Genomic DNA, 26,257 nt, shown 5'->3' on the forward strand with positions numbered 1-26,257 from the left:
GCACTTGGGGGGAGAGAGGGACAGGGGCAGAGAGGGAAGACCATCTGTCAGCTCTGTTGTATCCTTTCACTTCTCCTCAGCATTGTGCTGTTCCTCTCAGTTTTGTACAAAAGAATACTGCAGAACTAAAAAAGGAAATGGAGAGAGATTCCGTCTTTAGGAAGAGCAGACTTGCCAAAATGGGCTCAGATGTTACATTAGCTATAGCATCCAAAGGACGTGCTCAACAAGGCCAGCGTTTCCTCTCTTGCAGCAAGTGAAGTCCAAAAGGTTTGTCTCCAAAGCAGATATTGCAGATTCTGACTATTTAGGTTGTTTGTTTGTTTGTTTGTTTGTTTGTTTGTTTGTTTTTTCAGGTCTTCTCATTCCCTTAGGAGATAAAAAATCAGAGACATTTGGTAAAAGAGCTTTCAAACCTTTTCTGGCCATCTGAGGCATCTCCTAAAAACTGGTTAATGTAGAAGGTACAAAGGGCTCTGCAGTGCACATCCAACACAGCAAAATCTTCGCTGTTGCTTCTTAAGGATTTCTTTTGTGGAGAGCTTTCCTAGGCTTCCCCCAGCTGGACTTTGACCAAACTCCCTAAAAGCACACCTGAGGTGCCCCAGAAAGGAGAGCTCAGTGACACTGCAGCTTCCTACCAAGCGTGCCATGTACAGGCTTGCAATATAAGCGATATCAGGCTTCATGCTGAAAGGAATCTGCATGAAAAACAGTTTTAGCCAATGCATGGTCTTTACACCTGATGCACTTGTGCTCCCCAGTCAGTGAAATCAAGAGGCGAGTCGTTCAACCTTCAATCTCTTTGCTATCTGTGAATTTTGTAAAATCTCAGCTTTTTACATTGTGTTCATTTCCAGTTTACAGCACCTGATGTGTCTTGACTACCTTTGCCCAGAGAGTGCGTTCCAGCCTGTTGGGTTGTGGATTTTCTGTGTCATTTTTCCATTGCTTTTCTCCATAATGAGAGCAGGAGCTGATGACTACTAGACCAGGGAGATGGGAGCAGCCACCAAAGCCCACACCAGCCAGAATGGCACTTTAAATCCAGCTTTAAAACCATTTTTTTTTAAAAAGCTGCTCTCCCCATATCTACTATTAGTCACAAACTCGAAGCACTAGCAAATGCTAAAGAGAAATATTCCTCTGGAAGTTGTATTGACACTAAGGCTGGACTCTTCTGCAGGTCCCTCAGCTGCTGCTGTTCAGATGCCTGGGCCCAGTCCTGCAGCCCTTTGTTCAAGCCCCAGTCCGAGCAGGAGGTTTGCCAGAGAAAAGCGTGCGAGATCAGATCTAGTGATCTGGTAGCAATTCCACTTTATATGAAAGGAACCTTGTTTTCAAACACATTCCACAGTTGCCGCAAGGTGAGCAGCTCTTGCAGCTCTCGGGCATGTAAGATGAGGCTTTTTTGGGGGTGTTTTGTTTTGTGATGGGGTCTCAGACCCCCCGGGCTGCCTGCACTCAAGAGCACCCCGTCCTCTGCACACATTGCCATGAGAGAGGACGGGACTTCTCTTACTGAAACAACTACTCAGTGAATAGCTCTTCATTATCTACGAGATAACCAGGAAAGATTTAATAAATATATTACCCATTGCATCAAAAAATAAATATCATTTATAAAACATTCATTATCTTTTGCTCATCATCATAATACAGTGTATATACACGTGCCCAGTACAGATGAGATTTACAAACGGTTGCCTGAATTTTTCCCATTTCATGCATTCTCCCCCTTACAGTACCGTAAATCACCGCATCAAACGCATAAAATCATAATGCAGCTTCTTGCAAATTTCTGCCACCAGCACATACCAAAGATCTCGTGAGATTACAAAAAGTCTTCGAATAGGAAGAATGGCTTTAGGTAAGTCTTAAAGTGGCACTTGCTCCAACTCGGCTCTGCAGCATTTTAGCACTGGAGCCAGCATTTGAGAGCTCAGATCTGCTTAACCAAATAATAGAACATATAAAAGCAAGCTGACTTTTTGGAAAAAAAAAAGTTTAATAATACAGTAATAGTTGTAGTATCGTCCAGTAAAGGTGTATTGTAAAAATGTTCTGAATATTAATTTACCTCAGATAACTTTAGAGTTGTAAATACTTGCATTATAGTGAGGTAGACAGTAAAAAAAAAAAAAAAAAAAAAAAAAAAAAAAAGTTTCTTTTCTCCGTTATTAGCACAGAATTAAAATCTTGTAATAATATTTTAAGGAAATGATAATGTTAAGTAAGAATGAAATATTTGATTAATGCTTAATTCTGTACAACTCAAATATAAACTTTTAAAAATATTAGAAATTATAACATTTCGAGTGCATATAATGTTTTATACATTAAAAAAAAAAAAAGAGAAATGCCTGTTGTTCATCTCCATTTTGCACTTTTCAGTCTGTTTAAATAAACGAATATTTACAACTTTTATATGAACAACAGTGCATCCCAGGCAAAATGTGCATTTTAAATTATTGCTCCTGGTCGAGTCTTTTTACTAGCATTTTATATTATTATTCTCTTCTCTCTCTTTTTTATTTTTTTTTTCCATTTTCCACCAATTTGTAGCTCTGCGACGCCGGAGAAGCTAAAGACTCCGGCCATGAGTGGGGGAAAGCCTGAACCTACAAAGAGTTGCATCAGGAAAAGGGCTCGGCACGCCTCCAAGTGCACTTTCCTCGGGTGAAGCTGAGCCCAGAGGTGGGAAGGGACCAGCAAGCGGACACAAATGCCTTTTCCAGCGCCACACTCGCGTGTAATACTGCTGCAGGTTGCCAGAGCCCCCGAGCTGGGGCTGCCCAGGGATCTGGAGCTGCCCAGGGATCCGTCCCCGCCTCGCTGCACTTGGTCGTGAAATCCGAGGGAGTTTTCCTTTCCCCTTCACCCCGCTTGTGCTTTCTGTAACACTTCGCTCTTTTCACAGTTTTTTTTTTTTTTCATTGCTGTCTTAAAATATAACCTAACTGGTAATTACAATCTTGAGCAATTCTTTTTTTTTTTTTTTTTTTTCTTTTTTTCCTCGAGGGGAGAGGGAGAAGGGGGGGGGCGGGGGAGGCTATTTGCGGCCGGTAATCTTGCAGGAATGTGAAAGAGAGAGGGCAGAAATGAAATAGCCCTTTTCAGAGGAACTTCAGAGACGGGGCTCGGTCTGCTCCCTCTCCCTCCCCCGGTTGTTTTTTTTTGTGTGTGTGTGTTTGTTGTTGATTTTTTTTTTTTTTTTTTTTTTTTTTTTTGTACTTGGGGAATTGCCTTCACCTTCGGAGGGAGATGGCCAGATAAAGCCCGGGGGGGGGGAGGCACGGGAAGGGAGACCCGGAGAGGCGCTAGGAGGAGAGGAGGAAGAGAGGAGGAGGAGGAGGAGAGGATGAAGAGGAGAGGAGGAGGAGGTGAGGAGGGGAGGAGGAAGAAGAGGAGGAGGAAGGGAATAGGAGGAGGAGGAGGAGGAAGGGAATAGGAGGAGGAAGGAAAGAGGGGGACATCGTCCCCCCCGCGGCTCCCGGCTCCCCGCCGCCCCCCTCCTCGCCCTTCCTCGCTCTTCATCCGACGTCTTCCTCGCCCTCCGCCGCCCGGAGGGGCTCCTCGGCCGCTACCTGCAGCCGCACGACTCGACCACCATGTCCTCGTACTGCTTGTACACCACGTTGTTGCCCGCGTCGATGTAGAGGATGCTGATGGGAGTCAATTTGGTGGGCACGCAGCAGCTGGGCGGCGTGGAGCCGGGGTCCATGGAGTTCATCAGGGTCTGGATGATGGCGTGGTTGGTGGGCTCCAGGTGGGAGCGCAGCGGGAAGTCGCACACCCCCTCGCAGTGGTACGCCTCGTACTCCAGGGGGGCGATGATCCAGTCGTCCCAGCCCAGCTCCTTGAAGTTGACGTGCAGGGGCTTCTTGCTGCAGCGCAGCCTCGCCTTCTTGCCGTGCCTTTTGCCGTGCCGGCTGGCCGAGGCGGTGCGGCGCTGCCGGGGGGGCCGGCGGCCGGCGGGGGGCTGCTGAGGAGGAGGAGGAGGAGGAGGAGGCGGTGGGGGAGCCCCCAGCTCCGCCCGCAGCTCCCCGAGGAGGCTCCGCCGCCGGGAGCGGGTGAAGACCACCAGCAGGGCCCTCTCCTGAGGGGGTCTCGTCCCCCTGCCGAAGCCCAGCCCGCGGAGGTCCAGCCAGCGGCGGGGCGGGGGGGAGCCGCGGCCGGGCGAGGCGCGGAGCTCCAGGCAGAGCTGCCGTCGGGGCCGCTCCCCCCGCAGGCCCTGGCGCACGTCGAACACCTCCCAGCCTCCGGGCCCAGCCTCCAGGCTGCGGGAGCCCAGGGGCAGCGGGGAGAGGCAGGGGAAGAGCTGCAGGACCGGGGCGGCCGGAGGGGGCGGAGGGGGCGGCGGGCGGCCGCGGGGGGGGCGGCGGAACAGGCGCAGCTCGGCCCCCACCAGCTCCTCCTTGTCCGAGAGGGTGGACACGTCGAAGAGGTACTTCTGGCGCCTCAGGGGAGCCGGAGAGAGGTCGTCTGTAAGGGGGAGAAAAGAGGATTAAAAGGGAGTGCTCGGGGGGGGGGGGGAGATGAGGGGGGTACGGGGGTGGGGAGGGAGGGAGGGCAGGGTGCCCCAAAACCACCCCGGGGGGACCCCTGGGTCTGAGGTGGGGTCGGGGGGCAGAGGGAAGGATGGGGAAGGGAAGGGAAGGGAAGGGAAGGGAAGGGAAGGGAAGGGAAGGGAAGGGAAGGGAAGGGAAGGGAAGGGAAGGGAAGGGAAGGGAAGGGAAGGGAAGGGAAGGGAAGGGAAGGGAAGGGAAGGGAAGGGAAGGGAAGGGAAGGGAAGGGAAGGGAAGGGAAGGGAAGGGAAGGGAAGGGAAGGGAAGGGAAGGGAAGGGAAGGGAAGGGAAGGGAAGGGAAGGGAAGGGAAGGGAAGGGAAGGGAAGGGAAGGGAAGGGAAGGGAAGGGAAGGGAAGGGAAGGGAAGGGAAGGGAAGGGAAGGGAAGGGAAGGGAAGGGACCCACCCCAGACAGGAGATCCCATTCCCACACCAGAGGCAGCACATGGCAGCCCCTACTCAGGCATGGCCTTGGCCCATCAGCCCAGCCAGCATCCACAGTGTGCTTGTATACATGTGTCCACATGTACATATGCACATATATGCTTATATGTTCTTCTTCAAGAGAAAAAAAAAATAGACTTCTTTTTTGACACATGGGTGTACAAAATGCAGCACAGAAAGCAAACCAGATTCCCCTGAGCTGCTTTCCAATAAAATGTTTACAACCCAGCAAATACAAAAATTCCCAAAGCCCCCGGGTTTCCCCAGAAGCTAGTAAAGCTTGTGTATATTTCAATAGTAAAAGTGTCAGTGGAGCCTCTGTTCAGCAGCCCCTCGCCGCTTTTCCAAGCTCAGCCTGCTCCAGAGGCCGAAAGGGAGCCTAAAGAAATATACAGCCCCTGTTATTTATTGATACCAAAGGTCATCGCTATCCCTAATCAGTGTATTTCACAACCTCGGCTCTACTTGACAGGTCTGGGGGAACCTCCTGGGGGGGCAGGAGGGACAACGGGATGATTTATGGAAACCAAGACCCTTCAGGCATGCCACAGCGATGTAAAAATGAGTGCGGCTCAGCACGCAGGCCAGCAGCGAGGATTTACGCACCGGAGCTGCGTCTTCCCACAGCCACCGAGAGGGAAGAGATGGAGTGGGGGGGCTCCGGTGGGGACGGTGGGGAAGAAACCTGCCCCAGTGGCTGCCCTGGGGAGAAGGAGCCCTGTCGGGGAGGTCCCGGGGGCAGACTGTAGGAAATAACCCCCCGAAAGCTGGGGATGCCCCAGGTGATCATAACAGCCCCTCTATAGAGCCGAAAATGAAATAAAATAAATAAAAACAGCCCTGGGGAGCGGCGCAGAGGGGGGTCAGCCAGAAAGGGGTGTGCACCCCGAGGGCACGACCCTCTCCTCGTCCTCCCCCCAAGCCCCTCTCCTCCTCCCCCTCGCCTGTCGCCCCCCCAGCGCTGCCTGCCGGGGGCACCTGGTGGGCGCAGCGGGGGCTCCTGGCATCGCCGGGCTGCGGCGAAGCTTTCCGCCTCCCCCCCCCACTTCTCCAGCGACCCCCAGGGAAGCAGAGCATCCCCTGAACCCTGCCCTCACCCCCAGGGTTAGGATGCGACCCCCTTACCCCTGCCCTCGCCCCCCGGCGTTAGGACCGGCCACGGCTCCACCTCTGCCGGGGGGGGGGGTCAGGTTTGGTTCCCGAGGGAGATGCTCGTCCTCTTTGTTACTCCCCTTTCGGCATGGGGTGGAGGAGGGAGCGAGGGGCTACTTCCAGCCCCGTGTCCCTCCGGAGCCAAATCTCCTCCCCCAGCCCTTTCCCGGGGGAGGGCACAGGTGGCAGCGCGGCGCGGCCCCGCCGGGGGTGTGGGTTAGGCACCATGGAGAAGGTGGGACAAACTCCCCTCGGGTCCCTGTTTCTGGGGTTGTGAAGGCTCTGCAGACCCTTTTTGGGGGAGTAAAGGGGGGAACCAGCTCCTCTCTGCGGTTCCCAGCGTTTTCCCCGGGGGGGTGGCCGTGCAAAACGCGCCCTCCACCAGCATCCTCCCAAGCCGCAGCGCAGCCTGGAGGGTTGGGGCGCTCCGGTGGCCCGGCGTGTGGCCCGGCACGCTGGGGACAAGGCCACCGGGAGCAGGAAGGTGGCCCCGGGCGAGCGGGGCTGCGAGCCGGGCTCCGGCAGCAGCAGCTCGGCGGTGGAAAAGCCCCGCTGGTTGCGGCGGTCCCGGCTCTTTTGTCAGCGAGGGGCAGGGATCCCGGCTATTTGAAATAAGCGGCTTCGGATCCGATCAGATAAACGCTATTTATTCGCTCTCGTAACCTAATAATTCCAGATGAATACATAATCCTAACCCGGGACTGGCTCGCTCCCAGTGCGGTCGAGAGGGTGGGAAAAAAAAAAAAAAAAAAAAGAAAAAAAAAAAAGGAGAAAAAAATAATAAGAAGAAAAAAAAATCAGGGAGAGAAAGCGGCACCTCGGGAGCCTCCAGGAGCAGGGCAGGGGTGGCTCTGCTTTGGGGACCTTTGTTCCAGCACACAGGACGAGGGAGGTGCGGGGACACCCGGGCTGTCCCCATCCCTTTGTGCGTCCCGGGACTCGGCATCTCCGGGTTTCCTCCAAACCAGAGAAGGATTTGGGGTGAACCCCGTGGTTTCCACCACCCTGCTCAAAGCTCTGCCTTCTTCTCGGGCCAGCTGAGGCCGTCCCTATTGTTATTCCCGTTCCTGAATTATTTGGAGAGAGCCGGGCAGGGGGAAGCACACATCGCTGCAAACGCCCCGAGGGGACGTGTTTATGCTCGCAGCGTTAATTTAGACGAATGTTAGCTGCGTAAGGAGCATTAGCCTTATTCCCACTCGCCGTTGTTTATTTTTGCAGGCCAAGATAAAATATTGGGGTCGGGCGGGGGGGAGAGGGAAGGGAGCAGACTACGCCGGATTTAAGCGTGTGCCACCGGCGGGGGACGGAGCAGGGCCCTCCCCAAAGCTTTGGGACGGGGACAGGGGCAGGGATAGGGGCAAGGACAGGGGCAGGGACACGGGCAGGGGTCGGGGGGGCTGTGCCGAGCCCCCTGCCCGCCCCTTCCTGGGTTCTCCCCTCTTGGCGGTGCCGGCGGCTCTGTCATCCCCGCGGCGAAACCCCTTTTGGGGCCGCGACGTTTCCTTTAATTCCCCGTGGGAAGCACCTCGGGCTTCCCAGCCCCTCTTTGTCGCAGGCAGCCCGGCCTTTGAGGCGAGCCGGGGGTTAAGGAAGGCTACGCCGAGTTTCCCTTTTCATGGCAGATCAGGTACCGGGCTGCCGGCCAACTCATCAGGGCTCGGATCTGAACTTTACATCACTGCAAATTATACCCAAAACCGCATTCGAGAAGAATTTCCCCCGCTTCCCTAATTCTCTTTCGAGCCGGATTTAAACTCGCAAACCAAAAGCACATTTGCCGTTTGCAAAGACCCCTCGCAGCCGCTCGCTCGAAATTAAAGCCCGTGTAATTGGGACGGGCTGCCCCTTGCCTGCGGAGTCGCGACGCTGACAGGTATTTGCTTTCGGAGCCCTGCGAACAAGGGGCTGCGTCTCCATGTGTGGTATTTCCCCTGCTCTCAATTCCCCGGCTCCGAGCGTGTTTCCTTTATTTTTTATTTTTTTTTTTTTATATTACACCGGCTTGAGGAGATCGAAACGTTTCGTTCGCCTGGCTGGCGAGTAACAGGGGAAAGACGGACGAATTCCTCGGGTGAGTTCCTAAAGCTGCCCAAAGCCGAGCAAACCAACGTGGGGGGGCTGTTTCCAGCCCCAAAACTCGGCGGGGAGGCACACGGCTGCAACCTACCTTCCATCCCCGGCTCGCAGCATCCGTGCCGGGAAGGCTGCCCCGGGATGGGCAGCGGCAGCCCCGGTCCCCGGCTCGGTTTCGCCGCTTCCCAGCAGCCGGTCCCGGTCCCCGAGAGCTCCGGGAGGGGCTCCGGAGGGCTCCGGGGAGGGCTCCGGGGGGCTCCGGGGAGGGCTCCGGGGGGCTCCGAGCTCTGGGTCCACCCGCCCCGCCGCGGGAGATGCGCTGGGGAGGAGAGGGGCTTCCCCGGGGGGGCTCTGCCTGCCGTAAGAGACACCGACACCCCCCCGTTTGCCACCGTTTCGCCCCCCGAAATATTTCGATCGAGGAGAAATCACGGCGTCTCCCTGCCCCTCCCGGCTTCGTTCGCGGCGCCGGAACGGGACCGAATATCCCCGGGGCTCGGAGCTAAGAAAAGCAGCGAGGGGACGCTTCGGAGGATTATTTCTGGGCGATAGAGCTGGAAGAGCCGGGATTCAGGGAAGGGAAAAAAAAAAATCCAAACAATATCCAGATCTGCCCACAACTAGCAAGGGCTGAAACGTCCCCTCTCGCTCGGAAACCACATTTCAGGCACACAACGAGTCCCGATCGCAGCCTGCCGCGAAATCTCCGGCGCAAGGGAAAGAGCATTTCTCCGACCAGCTGCTTTTTTTCTCCAGGACTGCGGAGGGAGGAGGAGAAGGAGGACGGCGAGGCTGCGGGCTGGGGGCTCAGCCGCTGCCCGGGCTTGGCCCGGGGCTGCCCCGGGTTTTCTCGCCTCCGGGTTCCCGGTTGGGGTCAGCCCAGCCCTGGCCACTGGAAATTGAACAGCCCCAAAGCGGAGAGCTCGATCCCACCGTCCTCAAAAAAAATAATAAAAAAAAATAATAATAATAAAATCATAATAATCGTCATAATCATCATCATCATAATAATAAAAGGGACCTCCTAGCAAGCCCTGCCGGGGGATTTCTGGATTAAAAATAATAATAATAAAACAAAATAAAAATCGGTTGTAGGATGGGGTTCGAAATGGGCATCTCGACACGCTCGAACCCCCCCTTTCCCTTCGCCGAGCGACCCCGCAGCGCTACCTGTGCCGCGGGCGCTGCGCGTCCCCGCTCCGCCTCTGCCCGCGGAGGATTCCCAAAAGGAAACGAACGCAAACTAAGGAAAAAAAAAATGAAAAAAAAAATCATCGAAAAAAATATATTTTTCACCGAATTTGCCCCGGTAACGGCTTTCGAGCTCGCTCCTCGCCCGGGCGCACGGCTGGGCTTGGAAGCGGCTGCTCGCTGCCTCGCTGCGGCCGTCTGGTGTGCATTAGTGTTTTTATAAGGGGCTCAAACAAATCGAATACAAGGTCACCAAATAATTAACAGTTGCGAATTCCCTCCTTCCCCATTAAAATACTTCCCCGCTTATATTTCATTTTCCTTCTGCCAACGACAACACTGCCTGGGCAAAAGGCGCTGCGCGGATTGCACTGCGGCGCAGCTCTCGGTCCGCCCAGAAACCCGCTGTTTTGCATCAACATGTTGCACCAGAGGAACTCCGAGAGGGATTTACGCTCTCTCCTTCTGCCCTGCGAACAGCCGGACCACCTCCAGCCCCTGCCCGGGGGCTCCCCCCATCCTCCTCGCCCCCCTCGCTACCCTAAAGGCAGCGCACCCCAAGCCCATCCGATGGAGCCGGCGGAGGAAAAAGGGAGGAAAAAAGGAGACGAGCTCCCGTTGCCGTCCCCCCGTCCCTGCCGGGCGAAAATCCCGCTGCTCCGGGAGCCTTTCGGCCCCAAAAATGGGGAGGCGAGACGAAACCCCGGCAGCCACCCCCCCCCCACCCGCGGGTGCCGCTTCTCCAGGGACACCCCGTTGAAAATCGCGCATCCCTCGCACGATTTGCTTTTCGGTTTGCTCCGAGCCGTGCCGCCGATCGTGCTCCTTGTGGCTTTGCTTGTTTAGGGCTGCCTTCTCCAGCTCCCTCCGCTCTCCTCTTTTTTTTTTTCCCCCCTCCTTTTTTTTTCCTGCCTGGTGGAGCCCTTGCAGCTCCTAATTGTCCTGCCTTGCCGTGGAGCGCCAATGCTGGGGGTCCTGAGGCCAGCGAGAGCACCATCTGCGTTTTAATGAGTTACTTCATGTGCCAACAGTAATTTTCCTACATTCAGCTAGGTCCTGTCTGATCTTGCGACCGTAACAAGGGGGAGCGAGTGGGGGGCGGGAGGGGGTGGAGAAGGGGGAATCGCAAATCCTCTCCCCCCACCCTTTTTGCACTCTTTCTATCGCTGGGAAAAAAAAAATGCACATATATATGTATGTATATATGGCAGTGGTGTGGCTCTCCAGCTAGCCTGAAAGGGATCCTATTAGCTCCAGGGGGAAGGAAAGAAAGAAGCCGAGAGCAGGGTGCGATGGCTGGGGCCGGGCCGGGCCGTCCCGGGGGGTGCAAACCCCATCGGGGAGCGATGCTGTGCGGCCAAAACCGCCCCCCTTTTTCGGCTGCAGTCCCCCCCAAATCCTGCCCGCAAGGTAGGGCCACGGCCGTAGGTAAAGCGCAGCCCGTCTAATTGGGTCCATTTGGGCGGCTATATTGTCTGCAAATGAATCGAGAGCAAGTTTTTCCCCCCCCACCACCACCACCCCCTCTGCTTTCCCCGAGCAAAGGCTGCTCATCAGCAGCACCACCGCAGCTCGCCAATTAAGCGGGCTAGGAGCCCACGGGGAGGTGGGCAGCAAACCAGCTCCCACTTCAGAGGAACGGAAGCTTCTCTTGAAGTTTTTTTGGTGATGTGCCATTGGCTGGTCCGCTTCATTACGGGAGACTAGACAATATTTGATATGTTATGACATGAACACTCAATTAGATCACTGAGTTGAAATACTCCAATCAGTGGCTTGATGCTAAGCAACCCTCTGAAGGTCCAGCAGAAGGTCACAGCCTGTGACACATCAAATCAAAATCAATGGGGGAAAAGTGAGGCTTTCCCTTAATCAAACCGGGACTTCTGTTAGCAAATCACTTCCCCCGGAGTACAATCTCCCATGCAGCAAGATGAGCTAAATTTGTTAAATTAACTGTCTTTCTTCGGCTTAGCAAGAATAGGATGATCGCGAACGGGGCTTTATCTCCCTCGATTTTCCTGCGGGGGAAAAGCGGCCGAGGCCGTTCTTTTAAGGCTGAGCTTTCGAAACCCTGTGCCTGGGAAGTCCCCATCCCGCACCCCCTTTTTTTAAAGACCTTCATGGGGCGAAGGCGGAAAGCAAATCCCTCCTGTCCCCTGTCCCCTGTCCCTTGTCCCCTGTCCCTAGGAGCTGTCTGGGCACCGTCCTGCGCCCCCAGCCCCGACGGCGCCCCCGGCCCCGGCACCCAAGGGGCACCGAGGGACACCCAAGCCCCCGAGCCGGGGGGGGGACACACGGGGACAAGGACGGGGACAGAGCTGGCCCCGGCAGGGGGTGTAGGGGAGGAGAGGATGAAGGGTCGAAGAAGGATCCGGGTTGGTTTTGGGGCTGCTGCAGCTCCGGGGAGCCGTGGGGTTTGCGCAGTGCCGTGTTTGGTCCCCAAAATCGAGGGGTCCCGGCGAGTCCCGGGGGATCCCGGGAGGGGGCTGCGGGGTCTTCAGGATGGGGAGAAGGAAAAGACGCACGACCTTCGTTAAGAACCTCTTAATGAGTCTGTCATTAACGGCCCGCAAACCGGCATAATGCGAATTAATAAATACCTAAATAAATCAATAACTACTCAGGGGGCATTTTGAGGGAAGGGAATTTCTGTTTTCCCCCGGACCCGCACGCAACCTGCGCCCGCTGCCCTGAGTCCGAGCCATCAAAGAGCGAGGGGAAAGCAGAGCGAGGCCCCCCCCGGGGCTGCGGGTCGCGGAGGGGTCCCGGGAGCCCAGCGGCATCGCTGCTGCCTTGGGGACAGCGGGGTCAAGGCCTGGGACACGGCTGTCCCCGTCCCCTCCCCGTCCTACCTGCGCCTCTCCCTCCGAGGGGCTCCCCCCGAGGGGCGCAGCCCCTGCCCCGGGGGAGCCGAGGGCCGGGTCCCCCTCATCCACGGCCACCCCCGGGGTTGTCCCCACATCCAGGACTTTTAAAGGAAGGGGGATGCGGCCCCAAACAGGCGGCAGCCCGCGGCTGAGCCCCGCTCCGCCCGCCCCGTCGGGGCACGTCGGGGCCCGGCGCTACCTGGGCTCGGGGCGGCCCCGGGCAAACGCCGCAGCCCGGCCCCGGCGCTTCCCGGGGCTCTTCCAGGTAAATCCCGATAAAGCAGGGCGGCTTTAGGCAGCAAATGTTTGCCCTCGGTCAGTTTGAACTTTCTATTTGCCTTAGAGCTGGAGCGATAAGGGAGAGAGATCTTTTCTTTGGCAGAAGGAAATAAACCAGAAGAGCTTTTTTTTTTTTTTCTTTCTTTCATTTTTTTTTCTTCTAGGTTTCATTTACACCCGTGCAGATCGGGGGCTGCTTTTTCCCTGCCCCCGAGCCGATTTGGGGACGACCACGCGCGGCTCCCCGCACGCAGCTCCGGGATTCGCGCTGCGGGCCGCTTTGCTTTAAAATAAAAGCACGAGCTCCCCAAAGACACCGAGGGGGAGGAAAATAAAAAGAAGGAAAGGAAAGAAGAAGGAGAGGAAAGAAAAGCGTAACAACAAAAAATAAAGCCCGCTGCGGGGAGATGGGGGAGTACTGGGGGGGGGGTCGGCGCTTACCTTGTCCCCTATCCACGAAACTAGTGATGGTGTTGGCGGACTTGGACGACTGGAAAAAGCTGGCGTTGATGCCCAGCTTCTCGGCGATGGAGTAGGTCCTGAAGAGGGACAGCATGTACTCGTGGGGCTCCGCCCTGGGGGGCGCCCGGCCCCCGGGCTGTCCCCCCTGCCTCTGCCGGCTCTCCCGGGGGGACCGCGGCGCCCTGCGGCCCCTGCCGCCCTTGGCGAGCTCCTCGGCGGCGGGGAGGGAGGCCGGCAGGCAGCACGGTAAATCCCAGAGGAGGCCGGCGAGCAAGGCGGCGGAGAGCAGGGCCCGGCTCGCATTCATAGCGCTCGGGGCGGCGGGGCGGCGGCCCGACGTGAGGCTCCGGCGGCCCGACGTGCGGCGGGGACTGCGCGGCCGAGCGGCGCCGAGCGGGGAACTGCACCCGGGCGGGCCCGGCCCGGCTCGGCCCGCCCCGCCCCGCCGCCGCCCGGACCGCCCCGCCGCCCCCGGACCGCCCCGTGGGGCGGGCTGGGTGCCCCGGCCGGCCGGCGGCGGGGGGCCGAGGAGGGGCGATGTGGGGCGATGTGGGGCCAAGGGTGCGCGGAGGGGTCGGGGAGGGGAAGGGGAGACGCGGGAGGGGAGGGCTGATGGGGACACACGGGGGTGCGGGGCACCTGCGGGGGGTGGGGGGGAGGTCTGAGCCAGCCCAGGGTCACGTCGTAAGTGATAGTCGCAGGTAGCTGGAAGGAGGTGTGGGGAGCTGGGGTTGGCTTCTTCTCACAGGTAATGCCCTAGGACTAGAGGGGATGGCCTCAAGTTGCACCAGGGGAGGTTCAGGGTGGAAATGAGGAGACATTTCTGTCAGAAGGAGCAGCCAGGCACTGGGACGGGTTGCCCAGGGAGGTGGTGGAGTCCCTGTCCCTGGGGGTGCTCAAGGAGAGGTTGGACGTGGTGCTTGGGGACACGGCTCAGTGGGTGACATTGGTGGTAGGATCAGCTGATCTTGGAGTACTCTTCCAACCCTAATGAGTCTATGGTTCTGTGCTGTCTTTCTCTTAACATCTGCCTGAGGGGGAACCACCCCAATAGGAGGCTGGGGCCCAGGAATGGCAGCATGGGACCGGCAGCACCTGTAGGATCAGTGGGACAGCCAGGGCAGCTCACTCCTTGCAGGGCCCAGGTCCCTCCTGCACCGTCAAAAGGATTCACCCACCCAGATCCGTTTGGTTTTCAGAAAATTGCGTCCCCTGTTGTAAGACTTGTCTATCCAAATGGTTACATCCATCCACCTCCAGGGTTCACAGCCCTGGACAAAGAGGACAAATATGTGCAATCCCCTCTCTCCTGCTCCCTCCTTGCTTCTTCCCAACTCCTCCTTGCTATCCTGCCTGAACCACAGCACGCAGCCACGAGCCATCCTCCTCTGCTTCCCCACACTGCTCTGCCTCATGCTGAGCTCCTCTGCTCTCCTCATCTTCCCCCGTTGTCCTCTGTTCTCCTTTTCTGCCATGAGGATGGTGTGGGGGGCATTCAAAGCCTACAAGGGACTCAGGTCCCAAGTCACCAAGACATCTTCACTGGGGAACAAAACCACCCTGGGGCAGCCCCACTGGGCTGGTGCTGGTCCCTGCCAGCCAGTGCTCTCCCAGCCAGCTCCTGGTCTTGCTCCAAGCTGTAGCTTGTGCCAGGGGCTGCCCCCAGCCAGCACTCTGGATGGGACCACATGGATACAGGACACCCATTATCACTAGGATTGGAGAGGGCCAGTCCTTGGCTTGGCTTTTTCCTTGTCCTTCACTTCCCATACCCATCCCCTGGCTTCACGTCTCCCCTTATGTTCGTTCCCCTTCCCTTTAATCTGCTGCTTTCTGCTCCCCTCCCCTCAGCCCCGCTGCTCTGGTGCCTCACTTTTGTTTCTTCTGCTCCCCTTCGCCGTTCCCATCCTTTCTGCTCCATGCTGAGCATTTGGGCTATTTTTTCTGGCCGTGACCCACTTTCTGCTGGAGCCTTATCGCTACTTTTTTTTTTTTGTTTTGTTTCCTCCTGCCCCTTTTGTGCCCTCCTCACCCTTTCCACGCTCCTCTCTGCTATCTCCCATCAGCTGCCCAGCTCCGGTTTCTTCTCTGCCAACTTCTGCCCAACCTGAGTCCCCCGGGGCCCATTCTTTTCTGTCGTGCTGCATTTCATTGTCCTATTTTCCCTTTTCTGATATTGTTCCGCTTCCCACATCCCCTCCTTGTGGTGCCCAGCGCTGCTGCTGCTGCACGGCTGCCCTTTCCCACTCCCACCCCGCTGTTTTCCAGGGTCCCCCTGCAGCTCCCCGCGTGCCTGTTCCCTTCCTCCCTTTGTCTCTCAGTCCCTCTCTCCCCTTCCCTCTTTGTTCTCTGCTTTTTCCTCCATCGGCCTCCTCTCCTCCCGAGGGAAGGTGGTTTCATACTAATGCAGAGCTGCAAGGGTCGAGTGGTCCCCAGAGCACCCCTCACCACGCTGATTTCATTTCTACCTGCTGCTTTCGTGCTTTTTGTGCACTCTCTGAAATCGACTCGGACGGCTGCTCTCCACCCCCATTTGTGTATCACGGCCTCGATTTGAAGCCCCTTGCACTCCACGGGGGTCTTTTTTGGGTCACCTCTTGGTGCTCGGGCTGGTCATGAAACCAGCACCCCAACAACGTAAGCAGGTAGCAGAAAGAGCAGAATAACCCAACCCCTGCTGCCCCTCGGCCTGTTTATGGCAGCGTCAGGCCCCGTCCTATTGACATGACCGAAGACAATGCCATTGTTCAAGAGCATGCAGTTAATTGTCACGACAGCGAGCTAAGTGAAGGACGGAGCGCAAGGAACTGAGAAGACGCGGCGTGCCCGTCGGCGCGAGGGACTCGCAAGTCCCCAAATGCCTGGAGAAGTTTGGGGTCATTCTGGGGAGGAGAAAATTGGGAGGCTCAGGGCCCACGCACCAAGGCGGCGGCCCCGGGGCTCGCGGCTCGGCACACGGCACGATGCCGGCAGCAGCAACAATGAGAGCAGGGAAAGAAGAATAGCCGCGGCCAGAGAAGAATAATAGCATTTTTATTTTTTATTTAAATGGTTTCCTTTCCGGTTTTCTCAACAATAAAAGTTGGCCGGGCTTCAGGTTATAATTGCATTATAAATATTTTGTAACAATTTTCTGTTTGATATACATTTCTCCAAGCTGAAGCAATTTGGGGAAGCTTTCTAAACCGCAGTTTTAAAAGCTGTTTCCTGAATTTCCTTGTACAAGGACACACAATTTTCACATGTTTCGAATTTCTTGCTTTCTGTCAATTTTTCTATTCTGGAAAAAAGGATCACCAGAGGCAAAATCTGAAAACCAGGAGACGGCTAAAAGCAAATGTAATTTATTTTTTTTTTCCCCTGAAAACTTAATAGAAATTTATCTCGTAATTATCAGTAAGGGAGCAGCTTTTGGGGGGCTGGTGTAAGAGGTGGAAATTCATCCCTGCACAAGTGGTCAAGCGATGGCCTAAGCAACACTCGGTGCATCTCTATTTTGTGGGCTCTTGGAAGATCTACAAAAGGTGTGCGAGTGGCATTTGTACAGTGCTGATCAGTTTGCAGGCAGTCCCTCTTCCTCTCTTTTATTATTTTTTAATATTTTTTTTCAGCTAGATTGTGGTTGATTTTAACACGAACGACCGCATCGCGTGCTTTTATTTCTGCGACCCCAAATCATCCTCTATTAGGATGACTAGCAAATAATATGGGCTTCCTCCTCCTTTACCACAAATAGCTCTTAAGGGCTGTGTTCAAATCACATAATCAGGGGGCAGGGATTCCTACGGGCATGGCAGGCAGCATAACATTTTTCTGAAACGCCCGTGTGGTCCATATGTGCTGATTTCCAGCCTCACACCAGCCCCCACACGCCGCGGCTTTGGGAACGGGACTTGTCTTCCAAAGGCCCCAGGTCTGGGGCATCAGGCTCTCGTCGCTTTCATCTACAACATATTTAGCATCTCTGCTTCCTTGCTGCAGCACTCCCGAAAATGTTGTTGCGCAGTGCCCTGTACTAGCAGGAATATTTGTTTTCGGGAGGTGGATTTTGACCCAGAAGTTGCTTCCACTTCCCAGAGCGACCTTCCTCCTTCCAGCTCCTCTCCCTCTCCCTCTCTCTGCCTGATCCCAGCTCACAGCATCCTTGAGGACACAGCACCAAGCTGCCTTCTCTTGGCCCACCACATTAGCCAAATTTTGTGTTTTCGCTTGATACAGCAAACCATCATTTTTTTCTTTTTCTCGGCGTGCATGTTTCAGCTGGCACACTTTGAAAACTCATAAACATAAACCTCAAAAACCTAAGCAGACCAAGAATTTTAACCATCAAAACAACAGCATGAGAACCAAAAGGAGGTGAAAATAGGCAGAGCACGCCTGGATAAATAGAGTTGCTTTAGAAAATCCTGCACCAGCCTCGTGTTGCGGCCCGGCAAGGAAAGCAGCTTCGCTCCCGGCCACCCCGTATGGGATGCACAGCTCCCCCAGGGAAGCCCCACACTCTCTGCGGGCACTTGTGCAGTCCCCCAGGCAGGCAAGGGCTTTCATGTTGCTGCTCATTTCGCTTCTGTCTTCGCCGGTCGGTCTTTTCACAAGAAAAGTCAAAGTCGGGGAAAGTAACGGGGCTAACCCTATGCGACAACTGTTGCTCTCCGCAGCGTTTTATTTTGCCATGAACCAGTGGCAACGTCGCTTCCCTGCAAGCTCCCCGCATTTTTGTCACTGTCCTAGATTGGAACCACATTGTCTCCTGCTCACAGTTAAAAACTTAATATATGGGCATGAAAGCGGAGCCACTCCTGCATTCTTGGAGCATCGAAACACATCCTGACATCGGGGAAACAAACTGCGGCACGAGAAAGTGGGGATGTTTGTAATATCAGAGTGGTTCTCATTTCGTCCGCCCTGGCGTAGAAAATTAAAATTATGTAGGAAATTGTCTTTCCTGTTTAGGATCAGATTTGTTTTTGAAAAATTACTACCAACTTTGTAAACATTAAAATAGAAGCAATAAAGATGTGAAATTTCACACAGGGGATCTACAATGTTTGTATAATTATAAGCATATGGTTACTTTACATGAGGTCTCTGTTATACTTTTATTTACTAGTGCTTTGGGAAAACAGAGGTTCTCAAATTCAGTGTTTATTTACATGTATAGGGAATGTCACAATCCCCATTAACCTGTCATAATCTGTAATTCTGCTTCGGAGCCCCAGCTATATAAACTGAACCACCGCTTTTATTATCATTTATGATTTGTTCGGCTACGCTGCTTACTCGGACAATTTCTCCTTTTTCTAAATACCGTGCGTGCCCTGCTGCCAGCTGCCAAACGGGAACAACTCACTGCCTAGGTGCCTGGGCAGCCTCACATGGCTAATTCCAGCTGCTGGGGGGCTAAAAGCAAAAGGCGACAGCTTTGGTGCAGTTTTTGTCTCGTCCGAGCTTGGTGGCACTTGCATTCATTGTTTTCTTTTCTGTCTGACTTTCCGCTAAGCCCTGAGCCCAGCCCCGGAGGATACTCAGCATTTCTGCTTTGGTGCTGAGTATCCGCGGTTCCTAATTTTGTAGGACACAAAAGGACCTCAGCCCTGGCAGGATCCAGCCCTCCATTTGTGGGCTGAATCATAATTTTTGTTGTCTTTAATACTTAGTGCCCATATGCCCAGCACTGCTTTCTGTTTCAGTGCAACGAGGGCAGGGACTAATACATGAATAACAGCTTCTGATCTTAGAAAAAAGGGGGAATAATTTGAAGACATTTATTGCACTTTTCAATTCTGCATTAGGATACTTACAGATTTGACAAATTAGATTTAGCTATGTGTGTGTGTGGGGGGGTGTTTTCTTCTTCTTTTTTTATTTTCCTGTTTTTGGTTTTTCCCTTTGGTGAATACCCCAGCCGAGGCTTCCCGCTTTGGCTTTACGCAGGCTGGTGCTTTGAAATGATGTTCCCTGTCATGAATGATCCCAACCACACACTCTGCCTGCAGATTAACTGGGACATGCAGTAAATTCCTTTTTTTTTTTTTTTTTTTTTTTTTTGAGAGGACTCCTTAAAAAAAAATGCATCACCACAGTTTGGCCTAACAGCACAAAGGAATTCATTTACATCCTTTCATTTTATGATTCCTTTCTGATTTCCCTCACTTCACTCTCATCAATCCAGCCTTGCCAAGGGTATGTTGAGCATAGCAGCTGGGTTTTTTCCACTTTCAGGCCCTGTCTATGCTGGGGACTTTAAGATGTCCCAATCATTATCCCTGTTACCAGGACAGGTCCCTCAGCCCTGGGAGGTGTCGGGATGCAGCTTAGCAGAGACCTCAGAGACGTGGGTACCATCCTCATCTGTACTCACACACCTCAGCAGTTTCCCTGCATCTCTCCTTGTTTCTGTTTTTGCCTCTTCCCTCATTTCAACTTGGAGGAAGCCCTCTGGAAGCACCTCTTTTCAGGGCAAAATTATAAAAGAGCTGTGGCGATGCCTGGGTGCCAGGAGCTGTGCTGCAGACGTCCCCGAGCTGGGGGGCACGGGAAGGGAAGGCACAGACTGAATGAGCCCTGTGATGGTGACAGCTCTTGTAGTAATTCTACTTCTTTTTCCTCCATTTCTTTTTTATTCTGCTGGACTCCATCTCACCAAATGTCCCCCCAAGCTGAAAGTGTCTCCTTTTCCTTTTCTTTCTTTTCTTTTCTTTTCTTTTCTTTTCTTTTCTTTTCTTTTCTTTTCTTTTCTTTTCTTTTCTTTTCTTTCTTTTCTTTTCTTTTCTTTTCTTTTCTTTTCTTTTCTTTTCTTTTCTTTTTCTTTTCTCTTTCTTTTCTCTTCTCTTCTCTTCTCTTCTCTTCTCTTCTCTTCTCTTCTCTTCTCTTCTCTCTCTTCTCTTCTCTTCTCTCTTTCTCTTCTCTTCTCTTCTCTTCTCTTCTCTTTCTCTTCTCTTCTCTTCTCTTCTCTCTTCTCTTCTCTTCTCTTCTCTTCTCTTCTCTTCTCTTCTCTTTCTCTTCTCTTCTCTTCTCTTCTCTCTCTTCTCTTCTCTTCTCTTCTCTTCTCTTCTCTTCTCTTCTCTTCTCTTCTCTTCTCTTCTCTTCTCTTCTCTTCTCTTCTCTTCTCTTCTTCTCTTCTCTTCTCTTCTCTTCTCTTCTCTTCTCTTCTCTTCTCTTCTCTTCTCTTCTCTTCTCTTCTCTTCATTTAAAAACCCACCATTCCCATCCCTGTTGCAGCAAGAGATGGGCACCAAAAGAGGCAGCCAGTGACTTGCCCCTGGAAGCACCTTGTCTGTGGTGCCATGAAGCTGTCCTCGCCCAGAGATGCTGTCCCGTCCCAAGCCAGGCACGGCATCCGCATTCTTTCTCCTTCCCAAATTAACTCAGTTATTTTGCTGAGTAAAAGAGGATTAAACAAGTAGTAAGATGTTATCATTAGAGGCTTCCTATTAAACTATTACTATAAATACTGCACAGGGAGGACTCAGCTTCCTCAAGCTAAGCATGTTAACAGCTAATGTTTCCTTTAAACATTGCCCGCAGAACGCATTGGCTGACCCAAATGTTTATCGGCGCTACCCCTCACAAAACCAGACCCGTTTATTTGAAGTCACTCCGACTGCTTTATATTTAGGGCGGCAGTGCAGTTACCTTCTACATAAAACTGCACCATTAAATGGATTCTCCAAACGATTTTCAACACCACGAAGGCGAAAGAATGATGCAAAGGACTGCTGAAGCTCAAAAAGAAGCTTTCACAAGGCAGAGCATGGCAAAACCCCAGACCCATAGTGTATTTCGATTCCTTCTGTAGTTTAATCATAATTTTGGATTCCCTTATTTGAAACACTTGCTCTGGGATTAATTAAATCAGCCGGTCTGATCCTGGAGCTACCAATACGTACACTCAGCCTTTATTTTTTCCTAACGTAGGGTTTTTTCTGCATATAGGGGTACTGGTAGCAAGCCAGAGAAATGCTAGCATGCTATAGCATAGCTTGCATGAGCAAAGAGCACTTCCAGCAGCAGACTGAAAATATTAGCCCCTCCAGAAGCAGAAACATGGGCATTGCTTTTACGCTTGTTATTTTATCAGTGACAACTGAACAGCAAGCTCTCTGGAAAGCCAGGCTGGAAATGCACAGTGCAGGTTCATCCCCTGCGCTCACTGTGGATGAAAAAGAGGAGAGATGCACAGTGTTTCGGGATGTGCTGGTCTGCCTCTGAATTTCCAGGGTCCAGAGGGATTTATCCATGCTGGGCCTGAGCCCAATGCCCTCTGAAGGCAAGGGGAGTATTGGACGGGGCTGAGGTGAGAGGTTTTGTTTCTAGGGTTATTGGGAACGAGCTGCTTCTGTTCAGCATGTGTCTCCAACATATGGGTAAGGGTTTAAGTGTGGCTCTGGTTGACATCCGTGGGAGTTGTGGCCGCGGTGCCTTCCCCACATGCCGAGCATCCCACAGGTAACAGCCCACGTGCCTGTGTGGGAATTCCTTCCCAAGGCTGCACACTCAGTTTCTCCTCATTGTACAAGAAGACCAGGCACTCTATAACTGCTAGGAACAGGCTGTCTGAAAGGTGTTTTATTAACTAAAGTTTGGGGAGAAAATGAAACTGAAAAGAATACGACTGCATATTAAACTACATGAAGTGGTCATGACAACTGGGGATCTCTGTATCATAAAATTTTAACAGCTGGATGCAATCAATGGGGATTTTCCTTTTTTTTTTTTGTTTCTTTTCTTTTTTCTTTTTTTGTTGAGCATAAGAAAGAATAAGAGAGAAAAAAAAAAAAAAAGCTTCATTTTACTCAGGCAAGCTATTTATTCCATTCAGCTTTCCCTGCTTAATAGCAGCAGTTGTCTTTCTTTCTCCACAAATCTAAGTCCTGCCCATGCCCTTACTATGCCATCCCGGAGGCAGGCATCCTGCAAGAGGAGGTGTTCAATAGAATCCCGCAGTATTTGTTTGGAAAAGGGACTAAACCCCAAGGCAAGGCAATAACAGTGTTTGGCTGTTTGGCAGGGCATCTTCTATTCCATCGCCTGTAATCACAGCCCAGACTTTTCCTTATTACATTTATTTTGCTATAGCACTGCTTCCTTCTTGTTGACGTCAACACTGTCTTTGAGGTATCTTAAGAAGGATTTCACAGACTGAGCTTTATCAGGGCTATAGAAAAGGAGAGCATTGGCCAAAAAATAAAAATAAAAAAAAAATGTAGTGGGCTTCTTACCAAAAAATTAATGCATATGTTTAGAAAACAAGGCCAGAATTGTGTATAACTTACTGGAATCATATTCCTTGATAGCTCCACTGAGGACTCCCTTATGCATTCAGGGAGCAACGGGATATTATTCAGCATAAATAAGTTTGATGGCTCTCAGTCTGACTTGTATGGGTTTGCTCAGGCAGCCTTAGGAACCCGCATGTTTCCTCAGCTTGTCGTTATTTCCGTGTCTGTTAAAATGCAAACCAAGCTGAGACTTCTGCCTTGACATTCCAGTGTTTGCATTTCGATGCTTGTTTATTACCGTAACTTCACTCTTTGTTTACTGATTCCTCGTGAAACCTACCACAGCATCAACATATCCAAGGAAAAATCTTCAAAACATGCAGAGGTTTGCTTCTGGATGAAGCTTCCCAAAGCCCAGCCTGGAGAAGAGCAGATACCTGAGGGATTGAGCTCCTCGAGCTCCTGCGGGGACGCGGGGTGATGCAGGATGGAGCACCAGCAGTCTGCTAGGGCAGCACCTGGGCTAACCTGCAAAAAGAGCAAACAGCCTGGGAGATTTTCCCATTCAGCCTCACAATGTCTTTGAAGGGTTACCCCAAATCTCGTTTTCCATGTTTCTCCCACAAAAGTCGATTGGAAACCCCTATTGAATTAGAAGGGAGCCACTGTTGAATGCTGAATGTTGGTGGAGGGAGGATGCTGCTGAGGTCCTGGGGCAGATCTTGGTGCTGCAGGCCACCGACACAACGAGGTTATTAGGGCCAAGAGCCAGGAGCATCCTTGGCACTCACAGCAGGGTCGCATCACTGTGGCTTGTCTCGGGGATGCGTGCTGGGGGCCAGCACGAAGAAATAGGCAGCGAGGAGGCTTTGCCTTCAGCCCCATGACAAACCGTTCCCTCTACTGGGGAGAACCACGGAGCATCACCACGCACTGCTCAGAATTCATTAAATTCACTAAAAAAAAAATATATATATATATATAATAATTAAAAACAAAACAAACAAAAAAAAGAACGCGACGACAAGTCTTCTGGGGAATAAGCTCAGCTGAAAACCCCGGTGATGCCGTGATGCTCCCACGCGTGGCAGCCCCACGGGTGGCGAATCTCGGGGGTTTGTCCCGGGGATGCCGAGCGGGTCCCGCGGCAGCCCGGGGCCGGGCCGGGCCGTGCCGTGCCCGGGGCGGCAGCGACACCTCGCGGCCCCGCGGCGTGGGGACCGGGCACGGGCACGGACACGCGGGGGGCTCCGCGCTGCAAACAGCCCCAGCGGAGCTGCCTGCACCGAGGGGACACGGAGTGAGCAGTAAGTTACAGAAAAAATAACATAAAATGTTAAAAAAGTCGGATAACCAATCTTACACATGGCCAGGATGTAATGAAGAGATGCTGATGAAGGTGATGATTAAAACAGTAGTAGAATGCAAACTTATTATTTATTTTATTATTTTATTTTATTTTATTTTATTTTATTTTATTTTATTTTATTTTATTTTATTTTATTTTATTTTATTTTATTTTATTTTATTTTATATTTTATTTTATTTTATTTTATTTTATTTTATTTTATTTTATTTTATTTTATTTATTTTATTTTATTTTATTATGTCACTTTGTTTTACTTAACTTTACTCTACTCTACTCTACTTTACTTTACTCTACTTTACTCTACTCTACTCTACTCTACTCTACTCTACTCTACTCTACTCTACTCTACTATACTTTACCATTTTTCTTTCCTGGGGTGAATATATATAGGGAAACAGCTGAGGTGCCCAGAGCTGACAAAACCTCTGCCCTGCGGTGTGCTCATTTCTGTGCTCAAAGCAGCAGCATCCAGGCTGGTTTTCATGCATGTTGCAAGCTTTTTGCACTGCAAAGATACGCCAGCAACAGCACCAGACATACCAAGCAGCCACAAAGAGCAAGCGAGGTGAAGAAACAAGAAGGTGGCTGTAGAAACAACGGGCATCCAACCTGGAAATCACAAGCACCACCTCACAGCACAGGGGACTGATGAGATAAAGGCTTTTCCCAGAAAAAAAAAAAAAATGAAGAGAAGAAAAGCAGGGCTATGAAAAAGTGATAACTATTTTCTCTCCAAAGAGCCACGCTTTTCCTTGGACTCGAAGCTTGATTTATGAACCAAGCAAGAGCTCTGCATGGGATTACCCTCTCGCAAAGGGAGAATTGGGAAGAATTGGGAAGTCTTGAGAGCACGGCTGGGATGCACAGCACCCATATGCCTGGAGGTGCCCACAGGAGCTGTGAGCTGTACTGACACAGCACCCCATTGACTGGAGCATCCTCAAGGCCACGGCTGCAGGATTTCCCTGTGGCACCCGAGCCCTGCTGGCTGCTCCTTGGGAAGGTTTCCTCTTGATGTAGAAGGGCCTTTTAATATTATTTTTTTTTCTTTTCGAGCATTCACGTACATTTTGTCCTTTCGGCTTGCTGATAAATGTAGCAGTCTGCTTTCCATTTTCACAATGTGTTTTGCCCACGAACTTAATCTTCCCATCAGATGTTGAGAGCTGCAGACGCACTTGGAAAGCTCTCAGCTCACATGCGCTGCCCCAGACCACACCTTTTCCTTGAGGAATTCCCAGGCTTTCAACTTGAGACTGTGATCTCGGTAAACCCTCGTCTGTGATGTCTGAATATTTGCAATGCTTCTCATTGTTCGGGACTTAGCAGCGGCCAAGTGCACGGGGCAGCTTGCCATTCACCGGCAGAAATGTGCCGGGCTTCCTCCAGTGCACCGGCCCCGGAGCAATTTGCAGAAGGGCATTTCTCTTAAAAACTCTCACTCTGGGCATGAGACACAGTCTTAAAATTGTGCCTGGACTCCTCGGTGCTTCCTAAGCTCTGGCAGAAGGCAAGGGATAGCCCGGGAGTTGCAGTGAGAGAAAAAAACCCACAGTACATAAATAAGATTTAAGGCTAATGGAGCTGTAAGAACAATAATTGCAGAGCTCCACGCTGGTAAACTTTTATCACACAATAATACACACGGAACCAGCAGAGAGAGGCTCTGATTTCTTTGCCTGAGCATACGAAGTACCACACATTTATAAAAGCACCATTCCGATTCTGTTATGCTGCTCGGAATGTGTTTGAAAAGCACATTAAAGTGTGGGGAAGTGTCCAAAAAAGTTGGATTGGTCTGTTTTATGACTGACAGGAAAGGCCAAGCAATTATCTGAACTCCTGATGGGACAATTTTGTTCAGATGTATTTTGGGGTCAGGAGGCAAGGATTTCATCAGAGAGAGTTCTCCAGATTATGAAACGTACAATGTGTCCAAAACAAGGTCTGAAGTTGATTAGACGTAAGTATTCAAAAGGAAATGATTTACATGACAGCACTGAATGTATTGTCCTCTCAGTAAGATCCGACCCAGCCATGCTGAGATAACTCATTTATGAAATAGGACTTGCGGACCTGGCTAGGAGATTTTTTTTTTTTTTTTTTCCTTTTTCCTTATAGTGCTTTGCAGGGAATTAGTATATAAATCTTCATGGACCAGGTGAAAATATAGGAATGGTTCCTCAGCTGGCGGAAATCAGCGTGACTCCACCGACCAGGCTGAGATACATCAGCAGAAAGTTGGGGACGTGGTTTCTGGGTGTGCTAAAAGGCACTGCTATGTTTGTCACGGCCACAGGGCATGCAGAGCCCTCTTGGGAGAGGCTGCTGGAGATGGAAGAGATGGTGCTGGTGTCTCACAGGGCTTTGCCATGAGGAAAGGCTGCAATTTGCACCAGCAGCCAGCCAGGGGATGGAGTAGGATCGCTCCACTTTCCTGGGCTGCCTCCTCTTTACCTCATGCAAGATGTAGTCAGAGTCTTCTTAGGGAACAACTGCATAAAAGACATAAATAAATAAATACATAAGCCATTCTACAGTTTCTCTTCTTCCTTCTTTCTCCTATCCCTTTTTATGTATTTTCATGGACAAAACTCCCTATTTGCAAGTGTTTTATCCCCGGTGT

General features: G+C 52.1%; 1 protein-coding gene across 1 annotated transcript; it reads right to left on the bottom strand.

Annotated features, from left to right (window-relative positions):
* Positions 1-1,597: 1,597 nt before the first annotated feature.
* GDF6 (growth differentiation factor 6) lies at positions 1,598-13,484 on the bottom strand. The gene is made up of 2 exons (XM_068672303.1): positions 13,021-13,484; positions 1,598-4,485 (listed from the first exon to the last, which is right to left on the bottom strand). Exons 1-2 carry the CDS (start codon positions 13,346-13,348, stop codon positions 3,584-3,586), a joined length of 1,230 nt encoding a protein of 409 aa, XP_068528404.1. The 5' UTR covers positions 13,349-13,484; the 3' UTR covers positions 1,598-3,583.
* Between the last annotated feature and the right edge of the window lie 12,773 nt (positions 13,485-26,257).

Source organism: Anas acuta, chromosome 2 (genome assembly GCF_963932015.1).
Source record: "Anas acuta chromosome 2, bAnaAcu1.1, whole genome shotgun sequence".
Taxonomy (NCBI): Eukaryota; Metazoa; Chordata; class Aves; order Anseriformes; family Anatidae; genus Anas; species Anas acuta.

Excerpts from the sequence above, each read along its gene's own strand:
- GDF6 (XM_068672303.1), bottom strand. The coding sequence starts at position 13,348 with ATGAATGCGAGCCGGGCCCTGCTCTCCGCCGCCTTGCTCGCCGGCCTC. Across the intron at positions 4,486-13,020 it reads TTTCGTGGATAGGGGACAAG|ACGACCTCTCTCCGGCTCCC; the intron begins GTAAGCGCCGAC and ends TCCCCCTTACAG.